Genomic DNA, 24,381 nt, shown 5'->3' with positions numbered 1-24,381 from the left:
GGTTTACCCCGTATCCTTAGACTATGACCCCTGGTTCTGGACTCCCCCACCATCGGGAACATCCTCACTGCATCCATCCTGTCAAGTCCTGTCAGAAGTTTATAGGTTTCTATGAGATCTGCCCTCACTCTTCTGATTGAAACACAAGTGCTAGAAATGAATGGGCAGTCTGCTAATCTGATAAATCACTCGTTCCCAGTCCAATTTATCTTCTACCTCCCAAGAGTGAACAGAAATATTTACCTCAAACTCTTCCCAGAATCCCTGCTTCACTTTGTCCATCATCTCAGCTGGTTTGCTCAGTTCCCTCACTCGGCTTTCAATCTCAGCTGCATTAATTCGTGTCGTGTTTAGTGGCTGCAGAGGCAAAAAGAAAGACCAAAATCCATTTGCAAACAGAGCATTCCACCTCCTGTATTCTACAGCTCCATGATATGTGCACCTCTCCTCCCATCTTCTATGGCTTCCTGACCCAGGGACCAGTTCAATGCTACAATGATAAGAATTTACTGACTGCTTAGGAACACTGGGCCTAAGGGGGAAGGAAGAGAGGGGGCCAGAAAATGTGCCTCTTTCCAAGTTGCACAACCCAGTCATTGCCCTAGGAGCACATTCTCTTCCACATCTATGGCAATTTAGAATGGATTTCCATAATTTATCACAGTGTAAATTCCTCTTGCTGCAAGACTAATAATTATTCCATTCAGTGCTGGTCGAGTCTCAAGCCACATTTTAATTTAAATGTAAAAACATATGGTAAGGCACAGCACTGCAGGGAGGGTACAGCACTAATCCCTGTGTTTCGAACAACATGACATTAATAAACCCTGCATCGGACATGCAAGCGGAGTATAATTCAAATCACAGCCAATCACAGTGAGGACACAGACTGGCTTATTAGGAATCAATTTGTATAAAGTCCCTGAAGCAGTATGCTCATTCTACTAAATCTAAGCCTTAATTGGAAATCATTGGTGCTGTGGGCTGTGGAATACATCTATTCAATCAGACATTGAATGCAATGAGAAAAACAATAACAATAGACTCATTATTTGTTGATGGGCATGACGTGTCCAGTGTCTGCTAATGCAATTAACACCAACTTGGAATTCATCTTGTTGCAGCACCCTCTTCACTCCCCAGCTTTTTCCCCTCTCCTGCTGTCACAAGCTATTCCTGAGAGAGAATGCAGACAGCTCGCTCCGAGCTCTGCCAATGATACTCACAGCTGAACACTAACATGCGAGACAGCGCATGCAGCGCCCACTGTTCCGGGTCTCCCTATATTCCATTGGGAAAGCAAAAAGATATTGCCTCTGTTTAAGATGCTTATCCCTTTAGGAGAGTTTACATATCAGGAATTCGGCATTAAGCTAGGATGGGAGTCTTACATCCCACCATCCTGCAGCATACTGCATTGTTGGTACAACTAATATAGTAAACCTGCCTTTACTATTGGAGCAAGTTTCTAATATGTACAATTAGTGCCCTCTAGTGCCAACACTGCAGTCATGCAATGCTGAACAGATCTCAGTACACTTGTTTTACTCAAATAATGCAGTTTAGTCTCTTGTTCCTAAATACACAATGTTTCTCAGTGAGATACTACTTCCTTTTCAAATCAGAGCAGCTCATTTGCCCTTCTCCTACTCAGGATGCCTCATTACCTGTTTGAGCTGCAAGACAGTACCCAGGGTCTCCACCATTGGATTCTTCTTGTAGTGTTCCACCAGGTCCGTCAACGAATCAAACTTTTCCCCTCCACCAACATCATATTTCCCATCCTGGATGAAGCAGGAGAGAGCATAAACACATTGTGGAAGACGCTGAACATTTCATGCGATCAGCTGTTTTTTTATGGCTCAAGACCAACTTCGAACTGGTTAAATCAGATGCAGAGGTTAAACACTTAGAACATTAATGAGGGATTGTTTAGCCCCTTAAAAGTACAATAGAACCAAATAGCATGGCTAGCCCCACAGTAACCTCCCTTCCATTTTGTGTTTTTTTTTGATCAAGGGGCAGCACAGTGGCGCAGTGGTTAGCACCGCAGCCTCACAGCTCCAGTGACCCAGGTTCAATTCTGGGTACTGCCTTTGTGGAGTTTGCAAGTTCTCCCTGTGTCTGCGTGGGTTTCCTCCAGGTGCTCCGGTTTCCTCCCACATGCCAATGACTTGCAGGTTGATAGGTAAATTGGCCATTAGCAATTGCCCCTAGTATAGGTAGCTGGTAGGGAAATATAGGGACAGGTGGGGATGTGGTAGGAATATGGAATTAGTGTATTCTTTGGCCTCCTTATCTCGAGAGACAATGGATAAGCGCCAGGAGGTGGTCAGTGGTTTGTGAAGCAGCGCCTGGAGTGGCTATAAAGGCCAATTCTAGAGTGATAGGCTCTTCCACAGGTGCTGCAGAGAAATTTGTTTGTTGGGGCTGTTACAGTTGGCTCTTCCCTTGCGCCTCTGTCTTTTTTCCTGCCAACTACTAAGTCTCTTTGACTCGCCACACTTTAGCCCCGTCTTTATGGCTGCCCGCCAGCTCTGGCGAACACTGGCAACTGACTCCCACGACTTGTGATCAATGTCACAGGATTTCATGTCGCGTTTGCAGACCTCTTTAAAGCGGAGACATGGACGGCCGGTGGGTCTGATACCAGTGGCGAGCTCGCTGTACAATGTGTCTTTGGGGATCCTGCCATCTTCCATGCGGCTCACATGGCCAAGCCATCTCAAGCGCCACTGACTCAGTAGTGTGTATAAGCTGGAGATGTTGGCCGCCTCGAGGACTTCTGTGTTGGAGATACGGTCCTGCCACCTGATGCCAAGTATTCTCCGGAGGCAGCGAAGATGGAATGAATTGAGACGTCGCTCTTGGCTGACATACGTTGTCCAGGCCTCGCTGCCATAGAGCAAGGTACTGAGGACACAGGCCTCATACACTCGGACTTTTGTGTTCCATGTCAGTGCGCCATTTTCCCACACTCTCTTGGCCAGTCTGGACATAGCAGTGGAAGCCTTTCCCATGCGCTTGTTGATTTCTGCATCAAGAGACAGGTTACTGGTGATAGATGAGCCTCGGTAGGTGAACTCTTGAACCACTTCCAGAGCGTGGTCGCCAATATTGATGGATGGAGCATTTCTGACCTCCTGCCCCATGATGTTAGTTTTCTTGAGGCTGATGGTTAGGCCAAATTCATTGCAGGCAGCCACAAACCTGTCGATGAGACTCTGCAGGCACACTTCAGTGTGAGATGTTAAAGCAGCATCGTCAGCAAAGAGGAGTTCTCTGATGAGGACTTTCCGTACTTAGGACTTCGCTCTTAGACGGACAAGGTTGAACAACCTGCCCCGATCTTGTGTGGAGGAAAATTCCTTCTTCAGAGGACTTGAACGCATGTGAAAGCAGCAGGGAGAAGAAAATCCCAAAAAGTGTGGGTGCGAGAACACAGCCCTGTTTCACACCACTCAGGATAGCAAAGGGCTCTGATGAGGAGGCACCATGTTGAATTGTGCCTTTCATATTGTCATGGAATGAGGTGATGATACTTAGTAGCTTTGGTGGGCATCCAATCTTTTCTAGTAGTCTGAAGAGACCACGTCTGCTGACGAGGTCAAAGGCTTTGGTGAGATCAATGAAAGCAATGTAGAGGGGCATCTGTTGTTCACGGCATTTCTCCTGTATCTGACGAAGGGAGAACAGCATGTCAATGGTCGATCTCTCTGCACGAAAGCCACACTGTGCCTCAGGGTAGACACGCTCGGCCAGCTTCTGGAGCCTGTTTAGAGCGACTCGAGCAAAGACTTTCCCCACTATGCTGAGCAGGGAGATTCCACGGTAGTTGTTGCAGTCACCGCGGTCACCTTTGTTTTTATAGAGGGTGATGATATTGGCATCGCGCATGTCCTGGGGTACTGCTCCCTCGTCCCAGCACAGGCATAGCAGTTCATGTAGTGCTGAGTATAGCAGGCTTGGCACTCTTGATTATTTCAGGGGTAATGCTGTCCTTCCCAGGGGCTTTTCTGCTGGCTAGAGAATCAATGGTATCACTGAGTTCCGATTTGGTTGGCTGTATGTCCAGCTCATCCATGACTGGTAGAGGCTGGGCTGCATTGAGGGCAGTCTCAGTGACAACGTTCTCCCTGGAGTACAGTTCTAGGTAGTCCTCCACCCAGCGGTCCATTTGTTTGCGTTGGTCAGTGATTATGTCCCGATTTAGATTTGAGGGGGGGCGATCTTCTTGATGGTTGGCCCAAGAGCTCTCTTAATGCCATCATACATTCCTCTGATGTTTCCGGTGTCTGAGGCCAGCTGAATATGACTGCATAGGTGTTGCCAGTAGTCGTTTGTAGGATTAGTATAAATGGGTGGTTGATGGTCGGCACAGACTTGGTGGGCCGAAGGGCCTGTTTCAGTGCTGTATCTCTAAACTAAAAACTAAACTAAACTAAAACTAAACTAAAACACCCAAAACTGGTCTCTTCATTTTTTAAAGTTAAAAAATACTTAAGGAATGCATCTCACATCGAGTTTTGCTCTCAGGTTATATTACCTGAATCCTAATCACAGGTTCACTATTACCAGGTACCCATTGATAATTATTAAAATAAAATGTCCCAGAGCTTCCTTGCATTAATTTGTGATGGTGTTATTCATATCTTAAAATACACATTTCTACTAAAAATCATGCACAAAAGTTGAGTTTAGTAGTTTGGAGCCAAGGCTCCCCGCACTGCTTTACAACGATACCAGTGGAACAGGTATTTCACTTCAGGGAATACACTTGCACCAGCGAGCATGTGCATTTTATTCAGATCATGTCCTTACAGAAACTGGGAGCACTGTTGCATGGGGAAAAAAATGTTTCATGTTAAATTAGCAAATTTGTTTGCCTGCTGTTCTGGCAATAATCCGAGTACTAAATATCAATTTATTTTTATGAACATGCCATTGAGCAGCTGAATAATACCAAGCTTCAATAGACAATCAGCCTGAAAAGGGCAATGCTAATGAGCAGGATTCGGGTCTGTCCTGCACTCATCGATGGGAAGGGTCACTCTACATCTGCAATTTATACCTAACTGGGTTTATTAAATGTGACCAACAGCTGCACCTAGAGATACCGTAACACTGCCTGCTCATTGTCACTTCCAATTACATTTTTACAACTCAACTACATAATTACACAGATACCACTGCTTGTGGTAATCAATTTAAAGCAACTAGAGAAAGCACATTGCTGATCTAAGTATAGCAAAGGTAGATTTATATTTTTGAGAGCAAGAACAATGAAGGCCAGCTCCGCCAGCTTCAATAAAAGAGCAAGAACTATGTTGGGAAGCTCCAATTTAAATCGGACAACATTTAAAAAAAAATAGTGGCTCTCCCATGTCATTGTCTGGAACACAGATGTGACCTTTAGCTGTTAACTTGTCCTGTCCATTTAATTTTGCTGCTCTTAGTAGTCCTTGTGGAAATCCAGGCAACTGTAGTGGAGGTGAATTACTTGAAAATTTAAGCCTCTGGATTAATGACTGCCTTTCTTCTTTTAAAACTGTTTTGCATCTACAACAATGTGAGTTGGACCCGCACTGGATAAAAGAATAGTGTAAAAAATATCCTATCAGGTTCTCAAGAAAGTACATTGACATTTTATGAAGCCATTATATGCACTAGTATATAAATCATAGAATAATATAGCACAGGAGGCGGCCATTCAGTCCATCGTGTCTGTGCCAGTTCTTCGGTAGAGCTATCCAATTAATCCCACTCATGGTCCTCTTTCCCTTTTTTTCCTTTGAAGTATTTATTCAATTCTCTTTTGAATGTTACTATTGTCTGTTTCTACCACCCTTTCAGGCACGGCTTTCCTGATCACAATTACTCGCTGTTTTAAAAAAAGTTTCCTCATGTCACCTTTAGTTTTTTTTCCCCCAATCACCTTAAATCTGTGTTTCTGACTCTTGTGGAAACAGTTTCTTCATGATTTTGAACAACTCTATAAAATCACCTCAGCCTTTTCTGCTCTGAGAACAATGCCAACTTCTCCAAATAGTCTAAGTCCCTCATCCCTAATATTCTAGTAAATCTCTTCTGCACGCTCACCAAGGCTTTCTTACTAAAATGTGTAGTGCCCAGAATTAACCACAATACTCCAGTTGAGGCCTAACTAGTATTTTATATAGGTTTACTGGAACTTCCTTGCTTTTTTACTCTATTCCTCTATTAATAAAGCCAAGATCCCAGATGCTTCAAAAAAAAAAAAGCCTTCTCAACTTGCCCTGCCACCTTCAAGGATTGACATATGTACACCCCAGCTCTCTGTTTCTGTGCCCCCTTTAAAAGTGTACCATTTAGTTCATATTGGCTCTCCTCATTCCAAAATGCTGCACCTCACACTTCTCTGTACAATTTCATCTGCCTGCCCATTTTACCAGTCTGTCTATGTCTTCCCGAAGTCTGTTAATACCCTCCTCATTGCTTACTATGTTTGAGTTGTGTGTGATTTGCAAGGTTGAAATTAGGCCCTGCATACCCAAGTTCAACTCAAATATTTTTGATATATACAAGCATATTTTGAAATTATTGTATGATTGAGTATAAATTAGATATATGTTGCTATATTATACTTACTTGTACAATCACATACATTTTTGGAGAGTGTACACTCCCAGAGTTTATGGAGTCACTGCACATCCTGACTGCATCTGGAAAAGTGCTACATTTTCCCTACATATAAACAATCCAAGCCTCTCGATTAGGAATCCAGGCTGTTACATCCCTGCAACACCTCCCCCGTGTTTCCATTACAATATACAATTAAAGCTGAGCAGCTTTCCAAGCTGTATACTGCAAGCACTGGTAAAGGTTTGCAGCTGGGTGCTTCTGAAATTCTATCAGACAGAGAGCAAACCTGTTCTGTGTAGTTTCATTACTCTTAACCATTATCCCACAATGAGATTACAAGTCATAAATCTGGTTAAGTATTTGCTAGCTACAGAATTTACAGCCATCTATCTCAGTATCAATAGCCTCAACAAAAGAGTACTTTTTAAGTAGAGATTACGGTCATTTTTGCCAGCACCCACCTGCGCCAAATAACATTAATGACCATGAGCAAATAATACATAGAACCTAAATTAAACTCACCAAAAAGATCGAACTTATACAACAGATTTAGCAGTTCCAAGCATCATGCAAATAATCTACAGTCAAAATTTTTACTCCATTAATACCACAGTCACAACACTGTGCAATTGTTCAAGTATACACGGAGGTTAAAATGGACTTTGCACTATGGACAAAGATATTAGAATTTTTAGCATTTAGTAATTTCACATTTGATGCAGAAAAGTACCTCTCCTTGCATCAAATCACAATTGTACAAGGTAATATCCAGATAACTGCAAGGGCAAAAAAGCCACATTAACATTTGTTGTATGAAGTGATCCTGCTAAAATCCACCTACCTGACATCGGATCATTACATGAGTGACTTTCGGTTTCCCCTCACTGCTTTCTCCTTTATCATCCCCAGTCCTCACAGACAGAACAAAGTCTCCTGGGTGGCTCTGACTCTCTCGCACAAGGAAACTTCCCGGCTTTCCTTTCTCTGTCAATAACTTCTCCGCCTCTTTTCCTGAGAGGTGTCCATGGAACCACCTTTTCCAAAAATATGATGTTAGTAAACCAATTGAAACAACATTAGTCTACACACTAAGCAATGAATGTGGCAAGTTCAAGCCTCAGTAACAATTAAAGCTCAATATTAAAAGCAATCCAAGAGTCAATTCTTCTGAGTTCAAAAATACTCTCTTCTTGAAACTTGATTTCAGAAACAATCATTTCAATCCAAATTTCTGATAATGCAGGTTATTCCACGGTACTGAAGGGTGCGCAGAGATGCTGATCCCAAGCAATGCCAGAGGAGCCTGGCATGCATGAAGGATAGGTAACTTTCCACAGCACAAGGAAAATAATCAGAGGACGAGTCATTGCTTATTTCATGGTAACTAGTCACAATAGATAGACAGATCACTAAGAGAAAGATAGTTGCCCAGCCACACCTCAGGTAGCACTCTCACCCGAGTCAAAAAATTCAAGTCCCACTCTAGAGACCAGAGAACATCAACTAGGCTAGCACTTCAGTGCTGCACTGTCCGGAGGTGCTGTCATAGAATCTTACAGCAGTGAAGGCCATTTGGCCCATCATATTCGCACTTGCTCTTTAAAAGAACTGTTCAATTAAGTTCTACACCCCAGCTTCTTCCCTTCAAATTAGTCCCCTTCAAGTACATGTCGAATTGCCTTTTAAAAGTTCCTATTTGATTCCACTGCACTTTCACGCAGTGCGCTCCAGATCGTAATCATCTGTGTGAAGAAATTTCTCATTTCCCCTCTAGTTCTTTTTCCAAATATTTTAAATTTTGGACCTTGCGAGAGGAAACAATTTCTCCCTACTTGTCCTATCAAAACCCCTGTTAATTTTGAGTACCTTTATTAGGTCTCCCCTTAACCTACTCTGCTCTGAGAACAAGCACAACCTCTCAAATCTCTCCACCCAACTGAACACTTTCATCCCTGGTATCACACTGGTAAATTTCCCCTGCATCCTCTTCAGGCCCGGACATCCTTCCTAAAATGTGCCCAAAACTCTACTGCAGCTGAGGCAAAGGTTTAGCATGACCTTGTTGTTTTCGTATTCAATGCCCCTATTTAAAAAGCCAAGAATCCCATATGCATTCTTAACTGCCTTATCAACTTGCCCTGCCACCTTCAAGGATTTGTGAAGAACAACCCCCAGGCCCCTCTGTTCTCACACCCCTCAAAACAGTAGCATTTAAATTATACTGCCTCTCCATATTGTTGCTCCCAAAATACACCACCTCACTCTTATCCACATTATATTGCATCTGCCACATGCCTTCTCATTTCTTCTCATGTCTACATTCTCCTGATGTCTGTTACTGTCATGCTCACTATTTACTACATGGCTAAGTTTTGTATCCTGCAAACTTCAAAATTATACTCCGGATACCCAAGTCCAGGTCATTGAAATATAAAAGAAAAGCAGTGTTGCTAATACTAACTGACCTGAAACATTAACTCTGCTTCTCCCTCCACAGATGCTGCCAGACCTGCTGAGTATTTCCAGCATTTCTTGTTTTGTACTCCTAATACTAACCAATGGGGGACCCCACTACATACTACTCTGTTCTTCAGATGAGGCTTTAAACTGAGGCACCGTCTGTCCTCACTTGGTGAGCCCAAAAGATCCTGTGATACTATTTCCAGAAGACCAGGCGAGCTCTCATTGTCCTAGCCAATATCACTAAAAACAAATGATCTGGTCATTTATTTCACTGCTGTTTAAGGGAGCAGGTTATTATGTGTAAATTGACAGCTGTGTTTACCTACATTACAACAATGACTAAACTTCAAAAGTACTTCAAATGCTTTTTGAGGATGTGAAAAATACCACATAAATGCAAGTTTATTTCTTGTTTTCCTTCTCATGTCTCAGACCTGTGTTTGAACCCAGCTGAAACTGAAGAGATAAGTCTCCTCTATATGCTTGATGCAAGGCTCCTACACAAATTAAGCTTGGGATAGTTTCAACTCAATGCAAGCCTACAAAGAAAAGTTGCCGCCAGTTAACAATTCTAGAGTGACCATAAAGATGGCTGGTGTGGGAAATGGGACAGCCACACTGTTACAGTAGAGTTCATCTTTGCAGGTTGGTTGGGAAGATGGATTGCTGTGCGGAGCACTCTATCTGCAATTGGCTGTGCAATGCTTAAACTAGGAGAGCTTGATGTTGAAACCTGGTGGACGGGATGGGGAGGCAACATTTCCTAGCACTCATATTTTTTACCTTAACGTGAGATGGGGAAGAACACACATGTATATTATATTCTTTGCCAAAAAAATGTAGCATCACTCCCGCTTAGCTGAACTTTGGCAGACATCAGTCATTCTGCTGAGGGTAGGCACTCCCTGACGGGGATGTGCGATGAGATCCCCCAATGCTCAACTGGAATTCGAGTTCAATGATGCACTGTCTGACCCCAGTGATGCAACATTTTTTAAAAATTTATTTTTGAGATGTGTGGCCAACATTTATTGCCCATCACAAGTCGTCCTTGTAGAAATAAGTGGTGCGCCAGCAAACCAGGCCACTTCAGAGGGAAGTTAAGAGTCACCTTTAGGCCAGACGAGGTAAAGACAGCAGGTTTCCTTCCCTAAAGAATATTAACCAACAAGTTGGGTTTTTATGACAACCAAATAACTTCATAGCCACTTTTAATGATACCGCCTTTTATTCCAGAATATTTCCCCAAAAAAATCATTCTTAAATTGCTTTGGTGGGATTTGAACTGAGATTCTCTGTATTGTTAGTCAAAGAGCATTACCACTACACCACCACGTCCTCAACATAGGCATTAAAAGGATGAAACAACAATGGTATTTTCCATACTCCCCACATCTAGATACAATATAATAATCCCCTGAAGTGAATGCAAGCCTCATTTCATTTTCCTAGAATCATTCCAGTTTGTTTAAATGAAGGTCATAAACAGAAAAGAAAATGGCCTAAAAAATAATAACGCTAAATCAAAACATTTTCAATCCCCCATCCCTCCAGAATGAGTTCCCATTGATTCAGTTACCTTATCGATGATCACACTGGGCTGACATCAAATAGCAGATAATTCAAAAAAATGGGGAAGAATCAGAGAGAAACAAACAAGGAGGAATCCTACTCCTGGCTGTCCATCCAGAAAATGGCAGTAGTTGGCAGCCAGAACAGGAATGGAAGATGATCAGTGTTCTAGTGGATTAGGGATGGGTGAGAAAAGAGACCATCTCATTGTTGTAACATTATATAATGTTTAATTCAATCACCTACATCAATGACTGTGATGGGGCTGAGGGGAAACCCCTTCAGATATAACCATCCATTTTGTGTGGGCACTATTTTTGGCTTAAAACAGTTAGTGGCAGAGCATAATTCACTCCCTTATACCTGAAATACAATACAAAAAGAGGGAAATAGCTGATTTCACAATGAAGAACAGAAGGATCCAAGTAAGCACTCCAGACAAACACATCTGGTGCCAAAGCAAGATTTAACTCCAAACTTCAAAAGCACTTCAATGTAGCTCAACAGTCTTCATTGTCAACAAAATTGGTTTCATACAAGGTTCAGCGTCAGACCCGGCTTACCTCTCAGATGTAGGATCGGCACAGTTCAGCGGGTATTTCAGTTCAATGACGTCACCATTCTTCTCCTTGAGCTGCCCATGGTGCTCCATGTAGTATTGCACCAGCTCTGCCAGTGTAGCAAACTTCTCCCCTCCATACAAATCGTAGTAATCACCCGTATTCTGTATCTTAATGTGTGTGACTGCCCCATTTCGCCTACCAGAGATCAAAACAAATGGGTTACTGTACATCACAGTTATATAAAAACTAAATTTTCTTCTCCCCTCCCCCCCACATGAAATGTTTTCCTTGTTTTCAAATCCCTCCATGGCATTACCCTTCCCTATTTCTGTAACCTCCTCCAGCCCCACGACCCTCCAAAATCTCTGTGCTCTTTCAATTCTGGCCTCTTGCAATTTTAATCACTCCACCCTTGGTGGCTGTGCCTTCAGCTGCCTGGACCATGAGCTCTGGAACTCCCTCTTTAAGCTGCTCTACCTCCTTTTTCTCCCTTAAGACACTCTCTAAAACCTGCCTCTTTGACTAAGCTTTTGGCCATCTGTCCTAATATCACCTTCTGTGACTTGGTATCAAATTTTGTTTGATAACACTCCTGAAAAGCACCTTAGGATTTTTTTTAGGGTGCTATATAAATACAAGTTACTGTTGAGGTAGGAACCTGTTCAAACTCTGTTCCAACATTGCTATTCAGTCACTATAATTACAGAATCAGAGAATTGTAACAGCATAGGAGAGGGGGCATTCAGCCCATCGTGTCTGCACCTGCGTTCCGAATGAGCAATTCACCGAATGCTATTCCTCCGCCTTCTCCTCATAACCCTGCACATTCTTCCTTTTGAATGCCTCGATTGAACCTGCCTCCACCACTCTCAGACAGCACAATCCAGATCCTAACCACTTGCTGCGTGAAAATGTTTTTCCTCATGTCGCTTTTGCCAATCTGTGCCCTCTCTTCTCGATCCTTCCACAAGTGGGAAGTTTTTCCATATCTACTCTGTCCAGACCCCTCACAATTTTCAATACCTCAATCAAATCTCCTCTCAGCCTTCTCTTCTCCAAGGAAACAGTCCCAACCTCTCCAATATCTGAAGTTCCTCATCCCCGGAACCATTCTCGTGAATCTTTTCTGTACTCTCTCCAATGTCTTCACATCTTTCCTAAAGTGCGGCACCTAGAACTAGTGTCTAATACAAGTTTAACAGAACCTCCTTGCTCTTGTACTCCACGCCCCTATTAATAAAGCCCAGGATACTGTATGCTTTGTTAATCGCTCTCACAACCTGTCCTGCCACCTTCAATGACTTATGCACAGATACCCCCAGGTCCCTCTGCTCTTGCACCCCCTTTAGAGTTGTACCTTTATATGTGCTCTCCATGTTCTTCCTACCAAAATGAATGACTTCACATTTCTCCGCATTGATCTTCATCTGCCACTTGTCTGCCCATTCCACCAACCTATGTCCTTTTGAAGTTCTACACTATCTTCTTCACAGTTCACAACTGTTCCAAGCGTCGTTTCATTTGCAAATGTTGAAATTGTGCCCTGTACACCAAGGTCTAGGTCATTAATATACATCAGGAAGAGCAAGGGTCACGACACTGACACCTGGGGAACTCCACTACAAACCTTCCTCCAGCCCGAAGAACATCCATTAACCACTAGTCTGTTTCCTGTCACTCAGCCAATTTTGTATCCACATTGCTACTGTCCCTTTTATTCCATGAGCTATAATTTTACTTACAAGCCTGTACAAGTCCATGTAGACCACATCAAGAGCATTGCCCTCATCAACCCTCTCTGTTACCTCTTCAAAAAACTCCAGCAAATTAGTTGAATATGATTTTCTCTTAAATCCATGCTGGCTTCCTTAATTAACCCACTCCATGTGACTATTAATTTGCTTCTGAGTTATTGTTTCTAGAAGTAATGATAAGCATTTATGTCTTATTGTGCAAATACGACAGCAAGAGTACTGGAGCATCAATGTGGATTACACGGGCACAGATTGGACACCACGGTCTACCACTGCGACGATGTCAGCTTCGCCACTGCAAGGTGGCACCAGGCAGCAGCCACACAAGTCTCAGAGGGAAGGATACCAGAAGAGAAATACTCCAGGAGAGTTGTCCCAGATCACACGGCTCCTCTGTCTCGCTAACAGGCTTGGGAGCAAGTCACACTCAAATTCCTTAACTCCTGGTCCTCCCTTTCTGTTGCTTTTAGTGAAGCACGTGAAGTTGGAGAAAGATGAACCTCCAGTAAAACATTTGCTGTTTCCCCTGAATGCATAACTCAATCAGCAACGCAAGTATCTGAATGTGAGTCAACCCACTTAAAATATACCAGAGAACTCCGCAATAACTTAATACTGGAGATAAAGCATTTAAGCTAAACTAACCAAGGACAGCAAAAGCAGCATTGCTCAGGGGCACCTATTTAGAACTCCCTGACTAGCAGGCACATTCCGAAATACTGTTTTCCATGCTGAGATCTGCTTTTATTATTTGAAGCACTGACTAAAGTAGTGGACTGGGGAATGACTATGGATGTTATTTATATGGACTGCCAGAAGGCATTTGACAAGGTCCCTGATAAGAAACTGTCAGCTAAAGTTGAAGCCCATGGAATTGAAGGCAAATCATTGATCTGGATAGGAAACTGGCTGAGCGATACGAGGCCGAGAGTAGGGATAATGGGCAGGTATTGGTTGGATGCGATTAGCGGTCTCCTGCACAAACTATGTTGGGGCCTCAGCTATTTGCCATATTTATTAATGGCTTAGGTGATGGGATAGAAAGTCACTAATCCAATTTTACAGATGACACAGATAGATGGCAATGTAAGTAGTGTAGATGGAAGTAGAAAATTACATGAGATATTAATAAATTAAATGAATGGGCAAAACTGTAGCAAATGGAATTCAATAAAGGCAAATATGAGGTCATCCAATTTGGACCTAACAAGTACAGAACAGGGTACTTTCTAAATGGTGAAAAGCTAGAAACAGAGGTCCAAAGAGCCTTGGGAGCCCAGGTATAGGGATCATTAAAATGTCATGAACAGGTGCAAAAAAAATCAAAACGTCTAATGAAATGCTGGCCTTTATATCCAGCAGATTCGAATATGAGGGGGTAGAAGTCATGCTTCAGCTATACAAAGCCCTGATTAGACCACACCTAGCATACAGCAACCAGTTCTGCCGCCACACCTTAGAAACAATTTATTATCCTGAGAGGGAGTGCAGTGTAGATTTACCAGAATGATACCTGGACTTCAAGGGTTAAATTACATGGCAAGATTATACAAGCTGTATAATCTGAGGCACAGTGTGGCTTTCGTGCAGAGAGATCGACCATTGACATGCTGTTCTCCCTTCGTCAGATACAGGAGAAATGCCGTGAACAACAGATGCCCCTCTACATTGCTTTCATTGATCTCACCAAAGCCTTTGACCTCGTCAGCAGACGTGGTCTCTTCAGACTATTAGAAAAGATTGGATGCCCACCAAAGCTACTAAGTATCATCACCTCATTCCACGACAATATGAAAGGCACAATCCAACATGGTGGCTCCTCATCAGAGCCCTTTCCTATCCTGAGTGGTGTGAAACAGGGCTGTGTTCTCACACCCACACTTTTTGGGATTTTCTTCTCCCTGCTGCTTTCACATGTGTTCAAATCCTCTGAAGAAGGAATTTTCCTCCACACAAGATCAGGTGGCAGGTTGTTCAACCTTGCCCGTCTAAGAGCGAAGTCCAAAGTACGGAAAGTCCTCATCAGAGAACTCCTCTTTGCTGACGATGCTGCTTTAACATCTCACACTGAAGAGTGCCTGCAGAGTCTCATCGACAGGATTGCGGCTGCCTGCAATGAATTTGGCCGAACCATCAGCCTCAAGAAAACGAACATCATGGGGCAGGACATCAGAAATGCTCCATCCATCAATATTGGCGACCACGCTCTGGAAGTGGTTCAAGAGTTCACCTACCTAGGCTCAACTATCACCAGTAACCTGTCTCTAGATGCAGAAATCAACAAGCGCATGGGTAAGGCTTCCACTGCTATGTCCAGACTGGCCAAGAGAGTGTGGGAAAATGGCGCACTGACACGGAACACAAAAGTCCGAGTGTATCAGGCCTGTGTCCTCAGTACCTTGCTCTACGGCAGCGAGGCCTGGACAACGTATGTCAGCCAAGAGCGACGTCTCAATTCATTCCATCTTCGCTGCCTTCGGAGAATACTTGGCATCAGCTGGCAGGACTATATCTCCAACACAGAAGTCCTTGAAGCGGCCAACACCCCCAGCTTATACACACTACTGAGTCAGTGGCGCTTGAGATGGCTTGGCCATGTGAGCCGCATGGAAGATGGCAGGATCCCCAAAGACACATTGTACAGCGAGCTCGCCACTGGTATCAGACCCACCGGCCGTCCATGTCTCCGCTATAAAGACGTCTGCAAACGCGACATGAAATCGTGTGACATTTATCACAAGTCGTGGGAGTCAGTTGCCAGCATTCGCCAGAGCTGGCGGGCAGCCATAAAGACAGGGCTAAATTGTTGCGAGTCGAAGAGACTTAGTAGTTGGCAGGAAAAAAGACAGAGGCGCAAGGGGAGAGCCAACTGTGCAACAGCCCCGACAAACAAATTTATCTGCAGCACCTGTGGAAGAGCCTGTCACTCCAGAATTGGCCTTTATAGCCACTCCAGGCGCTGCTTCACAAACCACTGACCACCTCCAGGCGCGTATCCATTGTCTCTCGAGATAAGGAGGCCCAAAAGAAAGAAAAGAAATTCTTTGGAATGTAGAAGGTTTGATTGAAGTTAAGATATTAAGGGGATCAGATAGGGTGGATAGAGAGAAATTATTTCCTCTGGTTGAGAAGTCTAGGACTAGAGGGTGTAGTCTAAAAATTTGAGCCAGACCTTTCAGGAGTGAAATTAGGAAATATATCTACACACAAAGGGTGGAATTTGGAACACTCATCTGCAACAGCAATTGGAGCTAGATCAACTGTTAATTTTAAACTGGAGATTGATAGTTTTTTGTTACCCAAAAGTATTAAGAGATATGGGACAAAGGCAGGTATATGGAGTTGTGTCACAGATCAACCATAATCCTACTGAAAGGCAGAACAGGCTTGAGTGACTATATGATCTACTCCTGTTCCTATGGATAAATCCACCTTTCTTTCAGGTAGTGTAAGCTACATCATGGAAAACTAGTCTTAAGTTGCAAAAAAGGGAAAATCACCAGAAATGTCCACATGATCCTACAGATATATTGCTTCCATACCTTTTCCACGATACACACTTCAGTCTCAATGAGATGGAAAGGATTAAAAATTGCAACAGATTACAAGCAATCAATGTAGATCCACAAGCTATAAAAGGATATCGTAGATTTAGAAACAGAATCATCAGTATTGTACTGAGGCATCCCAGGTTTGGCTCCCGGTCAATATGCAATTGGCAGATCTCAGCCAGGCAGCAGTAGTGGCGGTGTTCCAATTTTTTAAGTTGGAAAACATGGTAAAGCCACAAAGTATAAAGACCAAAGTTGAAACGAGAATGAAATGAGGCAAAGCAGGAGCAGCAGTCAGGTGATACCAAGCTTGGGTTTTAAAATCCTATAAAGTTGTAGGAAAATAGGGAGGGCAGGTGTTCCACAGTTTGGAGGATCTGGGAAATAATCAGCCAAGAGTAAGAAGCTGTGCAATTCTTATCTCAGAGTAAACAAATGGCTGCTCTTCTGGGCTGGGGAGGTAGGTTAAACGTTTAGGGTTCTAGCTTGCCATTGCAGAAGGTTTTACGAACCGTGTAGTTTAAAATCACGCAAAGGACTGACTAGGCAGGGGTAGTACATTTTCCTCCGCTAACCCCCACCCAACCGTATCACTGAAGCACAATAGTGAACCAGCTTTCACAGTTATTTTTCTTGGGATTTGTCACAAAAGCATGCAACGTCGAATGATGATTTTTTAAATCCACCAGCAAGAAACCTGAATTAAATTTAAAAGGAAAAGAAACAGATAAAAGGTGATTACTCGCAGCTCAGATGGCCACTCCGATTTGCATCACTGTACTCCACATTCCAACACATTGAGGTGGAGACGAGTTGTCTGCTCATTCCCAGGAAGAACAATAACCTGGGGAAGGTGAGTGAACTACCTATCGTGTTCCCATTAGCAAGACATTAAGGCCATCACCTGGAACATTAAACTGGTGGAGACAAACCACTCAAACCTAATCACTTGAACAATGGGACCCTGGTTGAGAGAAGGGAATTCCTAGACATGGATTGATTAAGTTGCAAGAGGGAATACACATTGATAACCACCATGTTGAATCACTGGGTGATGGCCATTTGACAGACCCATCTGTACGCTTAAGCTGGTGTTTTCTCTGCAGCAAACAGAGAAGCAGCTAGAGACTGACAAGAGAAGCCCCAAGTGGGGTGCCTCCTCCTTCTCTAATCCAACTTGCAAGCTTTGAACCCTGCCTGTTGGCCGTAACCACCTAGGCATATCACTGCTGCAGAGAGACCCCAGAAGGAAATCATCTGCACCGCTGTCTCCAGGAGAACCACTGAATCAGCTGTCCACATCTTCAAAACAGAAGCCTCAGGACCATCAAATTCAGCCTGAAGCCAGCCAAGTCACCAACCTCCACAGATTGTATACCCCTTTTTATTTCTCGGGACTCTAATTCGACTAATCTATCCTTCCCCAATCTGTAACCTATTGGCATGTGTGAACCTGGAGTTTGAGAGAGAAAGTTGCAGCATAGTTTATTATTTTACTTAGATCAGTTTAAATACAAAAAGCTAACCTTTTTCTTTGTTAAACTCAAGAAAACCTGTCTGATTAGTTCTTTTTATGATCATACTATGTAAATAATTAAATACTCACTGAATTGGCAAGTATGTCCACTTTATAAAAAAAAAGAAATAAACTTCTTGCGGTCAAACAAGGAGGGGGACAAGAGGGGAGCCCTTCGGCCCCATCTCACCTGATTCTAACAGCGTTAGCTACACATAAGTAGGTTTATTGAATTCAATTTCACAATGGGATTGAAGCTCTCAACCTCTAGGTTGCTGGTCCAAAACCACACTACCATACCAATAATCACTTAGATAGCCAAAACCATAACCAAAACCATTTGGCACCATTCTTGTGGCTTTCTTGAATCACTTCAGCCAAAGCTTATACATCTGCAAACGCATTCAGTGACACTGGCCTTCGCCAAATAGCAGACAACTACCTGTACTCTCCATCCAAACCAGGAAACATAAGTTTCAGGGTTTCATTCTGCATTTTAATTCTGCTACAAGAAATGATGGGATACTGGCTGAGTACCTGGTTTTGATTCAAATGCCAACTGTTGACATGAGAACCTTCTTTCCTTGCAATCAGTATTTAAAAACATTCTGAAAAACTTGCATCAAAAAAGGAAAGTAATTCGATACAGCAAGGTCAAGTTTATGCACTGTCAGGTCTACCCCACCACCACCGAGAGAATCTGCTTTGTACATCAACAACCTCCCTCTTACCTCACTGAAAGTGTGAAGTCACCAGGATTGCTCTTACTTGGTCGGGCCAAGAAACTCCCATCAACACCTCTAGTTAGCAGCAAGTTCTCTGCCTCCACTCCAGTGATATTGGGATGAAACCACCTGGGAAAAGAAAAGGGACATTTGGAAACCATTTCTGACTTTCAATATATACTCATTTTGGTATGAGTCTACTTCACAAGACAAAAGATCTTCAGTCTTGCTCCAGGAGCGAGTTTTATTGTCATGCTCGCTATTGTGCTAATCACTGTTTAGTTTAAATAAACTGCTTACATCTACATTAACCTAACCATTTTGGTCTGTTAAAACCCCGCATCATGCCTCATCCAACAGTTTTCCACAGTAAGCACCAGTTCCATTCTATCAATTTATTGTGCAACACTTAAAACAAAGGAGAAGGAACTCCAGCGGCTCAGTGAATTTATCCAGAGTGGAAACGAGCCTACACAAATAGGTCCCAGACCTGATTGGCCTTTGGTAAAGAGTTAACTAATCTTAGCTACATTAGTGGTTGATGAAATTGGCCTTAATATCCCTGGGTAAGGAAGCTGAAATCTGGTAGAGTTCAAATGCCATTGTTATCAGTGACTTCCCCTGGATGTATTTGACAGTAATGCTGCCCCACTTTCAAATATCTTCCCAACATTCACTGTCAAAGTATGCACGTGAAAAAAGACCACTTGGGCATCATCACTGCTCAACTTGCTCATTTGCTCTCTCTCTACAGGAACATACAAAAGTTTCATTAACTCAGTGTACGTCCTTGTGCTCTCTATATAGTAACCTAAGCTGCCATATCTATTTGAGCTCTCTCGTATTGATGTGCGAGTATTGTTTTTGCCCAACGGTAGTGCTGCTCGTCTCTTTATCCCAATGGTCTAACCTTTGGCCCTTCATTCACAGTGCCACTTCTGCAGCTACAAATTTGCTCAACCATACCCTCACCTTCTCCTTTTATGTCTTAGTGTGCATTAAAACCATTACTCTCTCTTACTCTGGCCGTTCCCCCAGTATGGTCCTCATCTCTGCTCCCTTAAGTCCAAGGGACACAGACTTGAATAGATATGGCGGACACTGGTTTAGCCATTCACCGCCAGATCTGGCTAGACCATATGAAGCACCATTGGGTCCTACTTTCGCCTTCTAGAACTGCTTGCAATTCCAGGATCATCTTGGAATGCAAAGATAACCAGGCTTCTTTTCTCTATTACAAACTGTCTTGAACCCTGCTCCCCGTCTCCTCCATCCTCACCTCCAACAATAAGTGCAAGGAGCTCATGGACTTCTTTGTCACCAAGATCGAAACCATCCAATCAGCTTCTGTTTCCCTCCCCTAGCCCACTCAGTCAAGCTTCCCCTTTTGCCCAAGCTCTGAACTCACACCATTCTCAAATTTCGCTCATCTCCTCTCAAGTCCTCTCAGAACTCACCTTGTCCATGAGACTCACCTCCAGCTCTCTCAACCTTATTCCCACTAAACTGCAGACCACCCAAATTCTCTTCCCGACTCCCATATTAGCTGATATTGCCAAAAGTTCTTTCTTCTCAGATACTGTTCTCTCCTTCAAATCAGCCATCACCACCCCTCTCAGAGTTATAGAGTCACAGACAGATACAGCAATGAAACAGGCCCTTCGGCCCACCGAGTCTGTGCCGACCATCAACCACCCATTTATACTAATCCTACATTAATCCCATATTCCCTCCCACATCCCCACCTTCCCTCAATTCTCCTACCACCTACCTACACTAGGGGCAATTTACAATGGCCAATTTACCTATCAACCTGCAAGTCTTTAGCTAAGGGAGGAAACCAAAGCACCCGGCGGAAACCCACGGGGTCACAGGGAAAACTTGCAAACTCCGCACAGGCAGTACCCAGAAGCGAACCCGGGTTGCTGGAGCTGAGAGGCTGCAGTGCTAACCACTGCTCCGCCCTAAAAAAAAAAATTCCTAACCCCTCTGTCCTTGCAAACTACCGCTCTACATCTAATATCCTTTCCTCCCCAAAGCCCTTTAATGTGTTGTTGTCTCCCAAATTTGTGCCCATCTTTCCCTAAACTTAACAGTTGAATCCCTCTGATCGGTTTTCCGTCCTGACACAATACTGAGGTGGCTTTTATCCAAGTCATAAATAACATTCTAAGTGACTGTGACAAAGGTAAACTATCCTTCATCATTCTCCTCAACCAGTCTGCAGCCTTTGACACGATTAACCAGACCAAACTCCTCCAACACCTCCCCACCATAATCCAGCTGGGTGGGTCTGCCTGGTTCCATTCAACTCGCCTGGTTCCATTCTTATCTCTCCAGTCATAGCCAGAGAATCATCTGCAATGGCTCCTGTTCCCATTCCTGCACCACTACCTCTGGTGCGTACCAAAGATCTACCCTTGGCCCCCTATTTCTCATTTACACGCTACCCTTTGATGACATCATCCGAAAACAGATGCCAGTTTCCACATATACATTGACAATACACAGCTCTACTTTACCATCAATGCTTTCAACTATTCTTTCAACTGTCCACTATTTCTAAATGGTAACACTGGTATTCTGTAGAAATTTTCTCCAATTAAATATTGGAAAGACTGAAGTAATTGCCTTTGATTCCCATCACAAACTCCACGTCCTCGCCACTGACTCCATCCCTCTCCCTGGCAACTCTGAGGTAGAACTAGACTGTTTGCAACCTTGGTGTTGCATTTGAGCCCGAGATGAGCTTCCGACAACATATCATCACTAATACCGCTTATTTCCACCTTCATAACTTTGCCCAACTCTGCTCCTCCTTCAGTTCATCTGCTGCTGAAACCCTCATCCATTCCTTTATTACCTCTAAAGGTAACAATTCCAATGTATCCAAGGCGAGCTTCCCTCGCATTTAACCCTCCATAAACTTGAGGTCATCCAAAACTCTGCTGCCTGTGTCGTAACTCACACTGTCCCAGTGACCCATCACCGCTGTGCTCGCTGACCTACATTGGCTCCCTGTTAAAAGACTCATCCTTGTTTTCAAATCCCTCCATTGCCTTGCCTTTTCTCCTCTCTAACCTTCTCCAGCCATACAACTCTCCAAGATAAGTGCACTACTCCAACTTCTGCCTCATGAGCACCAACCCCACCATCCCCCGACTTTAATCACTCCACCATTGGTGGCCGTACTTTCAGTTGCTAAGGCCCTAAGCTCATAATTCCCTCCCTAAATCTCTCCGCCTCTTTTCTACCTCTGACCATGCTTTTGATCATCTACATGAATATCTCCTTATATGGTGTGGTGTCAAATTTTGCTTGATAACAATTGAGAGAAGCACCTTAGGACACTTTACTATGTTAAAGGTGCTTTTAAAATTACAATTTGTTATTTATACAGTAACGTGATTATTTCTGCTCAGTGCTGTCTCTTTCCCCTCTACATCATCCCTTCAGGGTTCTCTTCTTCTTGGAGGATTTGCTGAATACTGTCCCTTTACAGTACAGAAATGTTGCATCTGCTCAGTCATGTCTCTTTCCATACAACATGCAGTGTCATCTCCTTTCAGTGCTGTCCTTTCCTCTGCCTAGCAACGTCTGGGCATCAGATCTCAGTAAATGTGGGCAGGTCTGCTTTGCACATTTACAGAAATGTACAAATGCAAAAAGCTGAATCAACGCCACAACTTCCGCTCACACACGAATTGTGCCGTCAAGGGTCTGCCTAATTGAAGTTCCTGTGGCAGTTCAAGATAACCACAGGCAATGTTTCCAAGAAGTAAAAACTGAAATTTCATCCTGATGCCTGAGGCAATGGAGCAAAATATCCAAAAATTGAATGGAAAATGATTTCACTCAGTAGGCTGCACTTGCATAGACTGAAGTTTAGTTTATTTGTAGAGTGCACAATTATCCTAGTCTCTACTTATTCCAATAACTCTTCAGACTCAAATCTTCATCCAGCCTGGGTTGGCAGGAATTCAGGTGACATGGTACTGATGACTTTCACCTGGCGTCTACAGTATATATCTACTGACCTGCTGGGGTACAGGAGGAAAGGAAACTCCTTCAAACTGCTGGTCTCACTAGTCCTGTTAACTTTCTGTTTTTGCCTTCTAGTCCTAGAAGAAATCACACTCCATTCTATCCACTGCCTCTAAGTATTATAAAGAACTTTATCATGTCTCACCTCAACCTTCCTTTCTCTGCTGATAAGTTTAACTACATTCATCTCAACTCACCAGTTAAGCCCTGGAATAATTTTTGCTCTCCTTCCTTACAATCCAGTTAATCAATGTACTTGGTCAAAAACTGAACACAATGATCTAACCAATGCCCTATAAAAGGTGGCATTTCAGCTTTCAGAATAAGAATTGACAAAACAAACTACACAGCCTTGACAAAATACCCTTGAGTACACACTATAACTTTATAACCAAATAATTGCCACACAATGATTGGATGCATTCACTGAATTCCAAAATTCACATCTAAAAATCATCATCCTCTTATATTAGCCCTGTAATTTACACATGAATTTTAACATATTTCCCTGTATCAAGCACTATTTTACATTAGCGCCATTAAATTCAATTTGCCAGATAACTCCAGATCCCTCAATGTGATGAATCTTGCCTGATCACATGGCTGATATCAGGAAGTTAAAGTATCTTCTTCCACATAACTTAGTGAATGTCAAGCCCTGGAACAAGAAGAACCCCAGTACGCTTTCAAGCCATGTCTCACTATCTCTCAAACAAGCACACTTCCTCTAATTCACATCTCTTTTTGTCTCTGGATATCAGAACGACTTTGAATTCTCTCCCATCCTTGGGCACAACTGTATTTGCCTGAAAGCACAAAACAGACAAAAACAGCTTCCAAATCAGCATTTCCAGGTGATTGGACATGGTCACCCACCTTCAGTTTTACTGTCCTGGGTGCATTCTTAGCTACACATTCACCAATAGTGTAGGGTGCCTGTCTTCAGCTCAGCACATATTTCTTTGGCAGATAATGTGCAGTTACAGGTAGATATACCCGAGGTCAGTGAAAGACTGGCAGCAAGATTTGTGCCCAGGTACTGCACTCCTATTGCTGTTTCTCTGCTCAGTGCCTGGAAGGGCCCATTATTGATATTTCCCTCTCCCTCAGGCTTCCTGACCTTAGGCTAGATTATCACTGAATGTCAGTGCTCCCTCTCAGAGAGAGAGGTTGAGGGGAAGGGATATGGGGAGGGGGGGGGGGGGAGGGGGAAGCTTCTCGCCTTTTCCTATCTCCTTCTCAGGTAGCTATGCGGCCTCGACTCCGGCCCCTCCGCCATCGTTCCCCTGCCCGACCGTACTTCTCACCTTCGGGATGTCATGGTGACAGACGGAGGACACTCCCTCCAACACCGGACCGACCTCCGGTCGCTGTCCGCCGGCTCCAAGTACCGCTTCTCAGCCAATCCCCGCTGCTCTAAGACCCAGACTCCTAGTCAGGCCGCTCCCGCCCGGCGCTTCCCTCTAGCTGGGGAACTAACGCTGCGGCGCGGGGGGGGGGGGAAAGACGTCATCGCCGCCCCACCCACGACCCCCGGCAACGGCGCAGGAAAGTTGCGTCATTGCCGCCTTA

The 24,381-nt window shown here is 43.6% G+C and overlaps 1 protein-coding gene across 3 annotated transcripts in view; it reads right to left on the bottom strand.

Moving 5' to 3' along the window:
* The window catches only part of ptpn11a (protein tyrosine phosphatase non-receptor type 11a), a 75,738-nt gene that overhangs the window by 34,512 nt on the left and 16,845 nt on the right, over nucleotides 1-24,381 (bottom strand). For 2 of the 3 annotated variants that reach the window (XR_010977226.1, XM_068054787.1), the window contains exons 1-6: nucleotides 24,117-24,318; nucleotides 18,772-18,894; nucleotides 11,220-11,414; nucleotides 7,463-7,655; nucleotides 1,668-1,784; nucleotides 244-357 (exon numbers count right to left, since the gene is read on the bottom strand). Coding sequence is in view for 2 of the 3 variants with exons in the window: in XM_068054787.1 (XP_067910888.1) it covers nucleotides 244-357; nucleotides 1,668-1,784; nucleotides 7,463-7,655; nucleotides 11,220-11,414; nucleotides 18,772-18,894; nucleotides 24,117-24,130 (756 nt within the window). In the remaining variant the exon portion in view is untranslated. Of the gene's footprint in view, nucleotides 1-243; nucleotides 358-1,667; nucleotides 1,785-7,462; nucleotides 7,656-11,219; nucleotides 11,415-18,771; nucleotides 18,895-24,116; nucleotides 24,319-24,381 lie in introns of those variants that run through there. The other variant, XM_068054788.1, reaches the window with a different exon arrangement.

Source organism: Heterodontus francisci, chromosome 23, assembly GCF_036365525.1.
Source record: "Heterodontus francisci isolate sHetFra1 chromosome 23, sHetFra1.hap1, whole genome shotgun sequence".
Taxonomy (NCBI): Eukaryota; Metazoa; Chordata; class Chondrichthyes; order Heterodontiformes; family Heterodontidae; genus Heterodontus; species Heterodontus francisci.
This window is presented reverse-complemented; position numbering and strand designations above follow the sequence as displayed.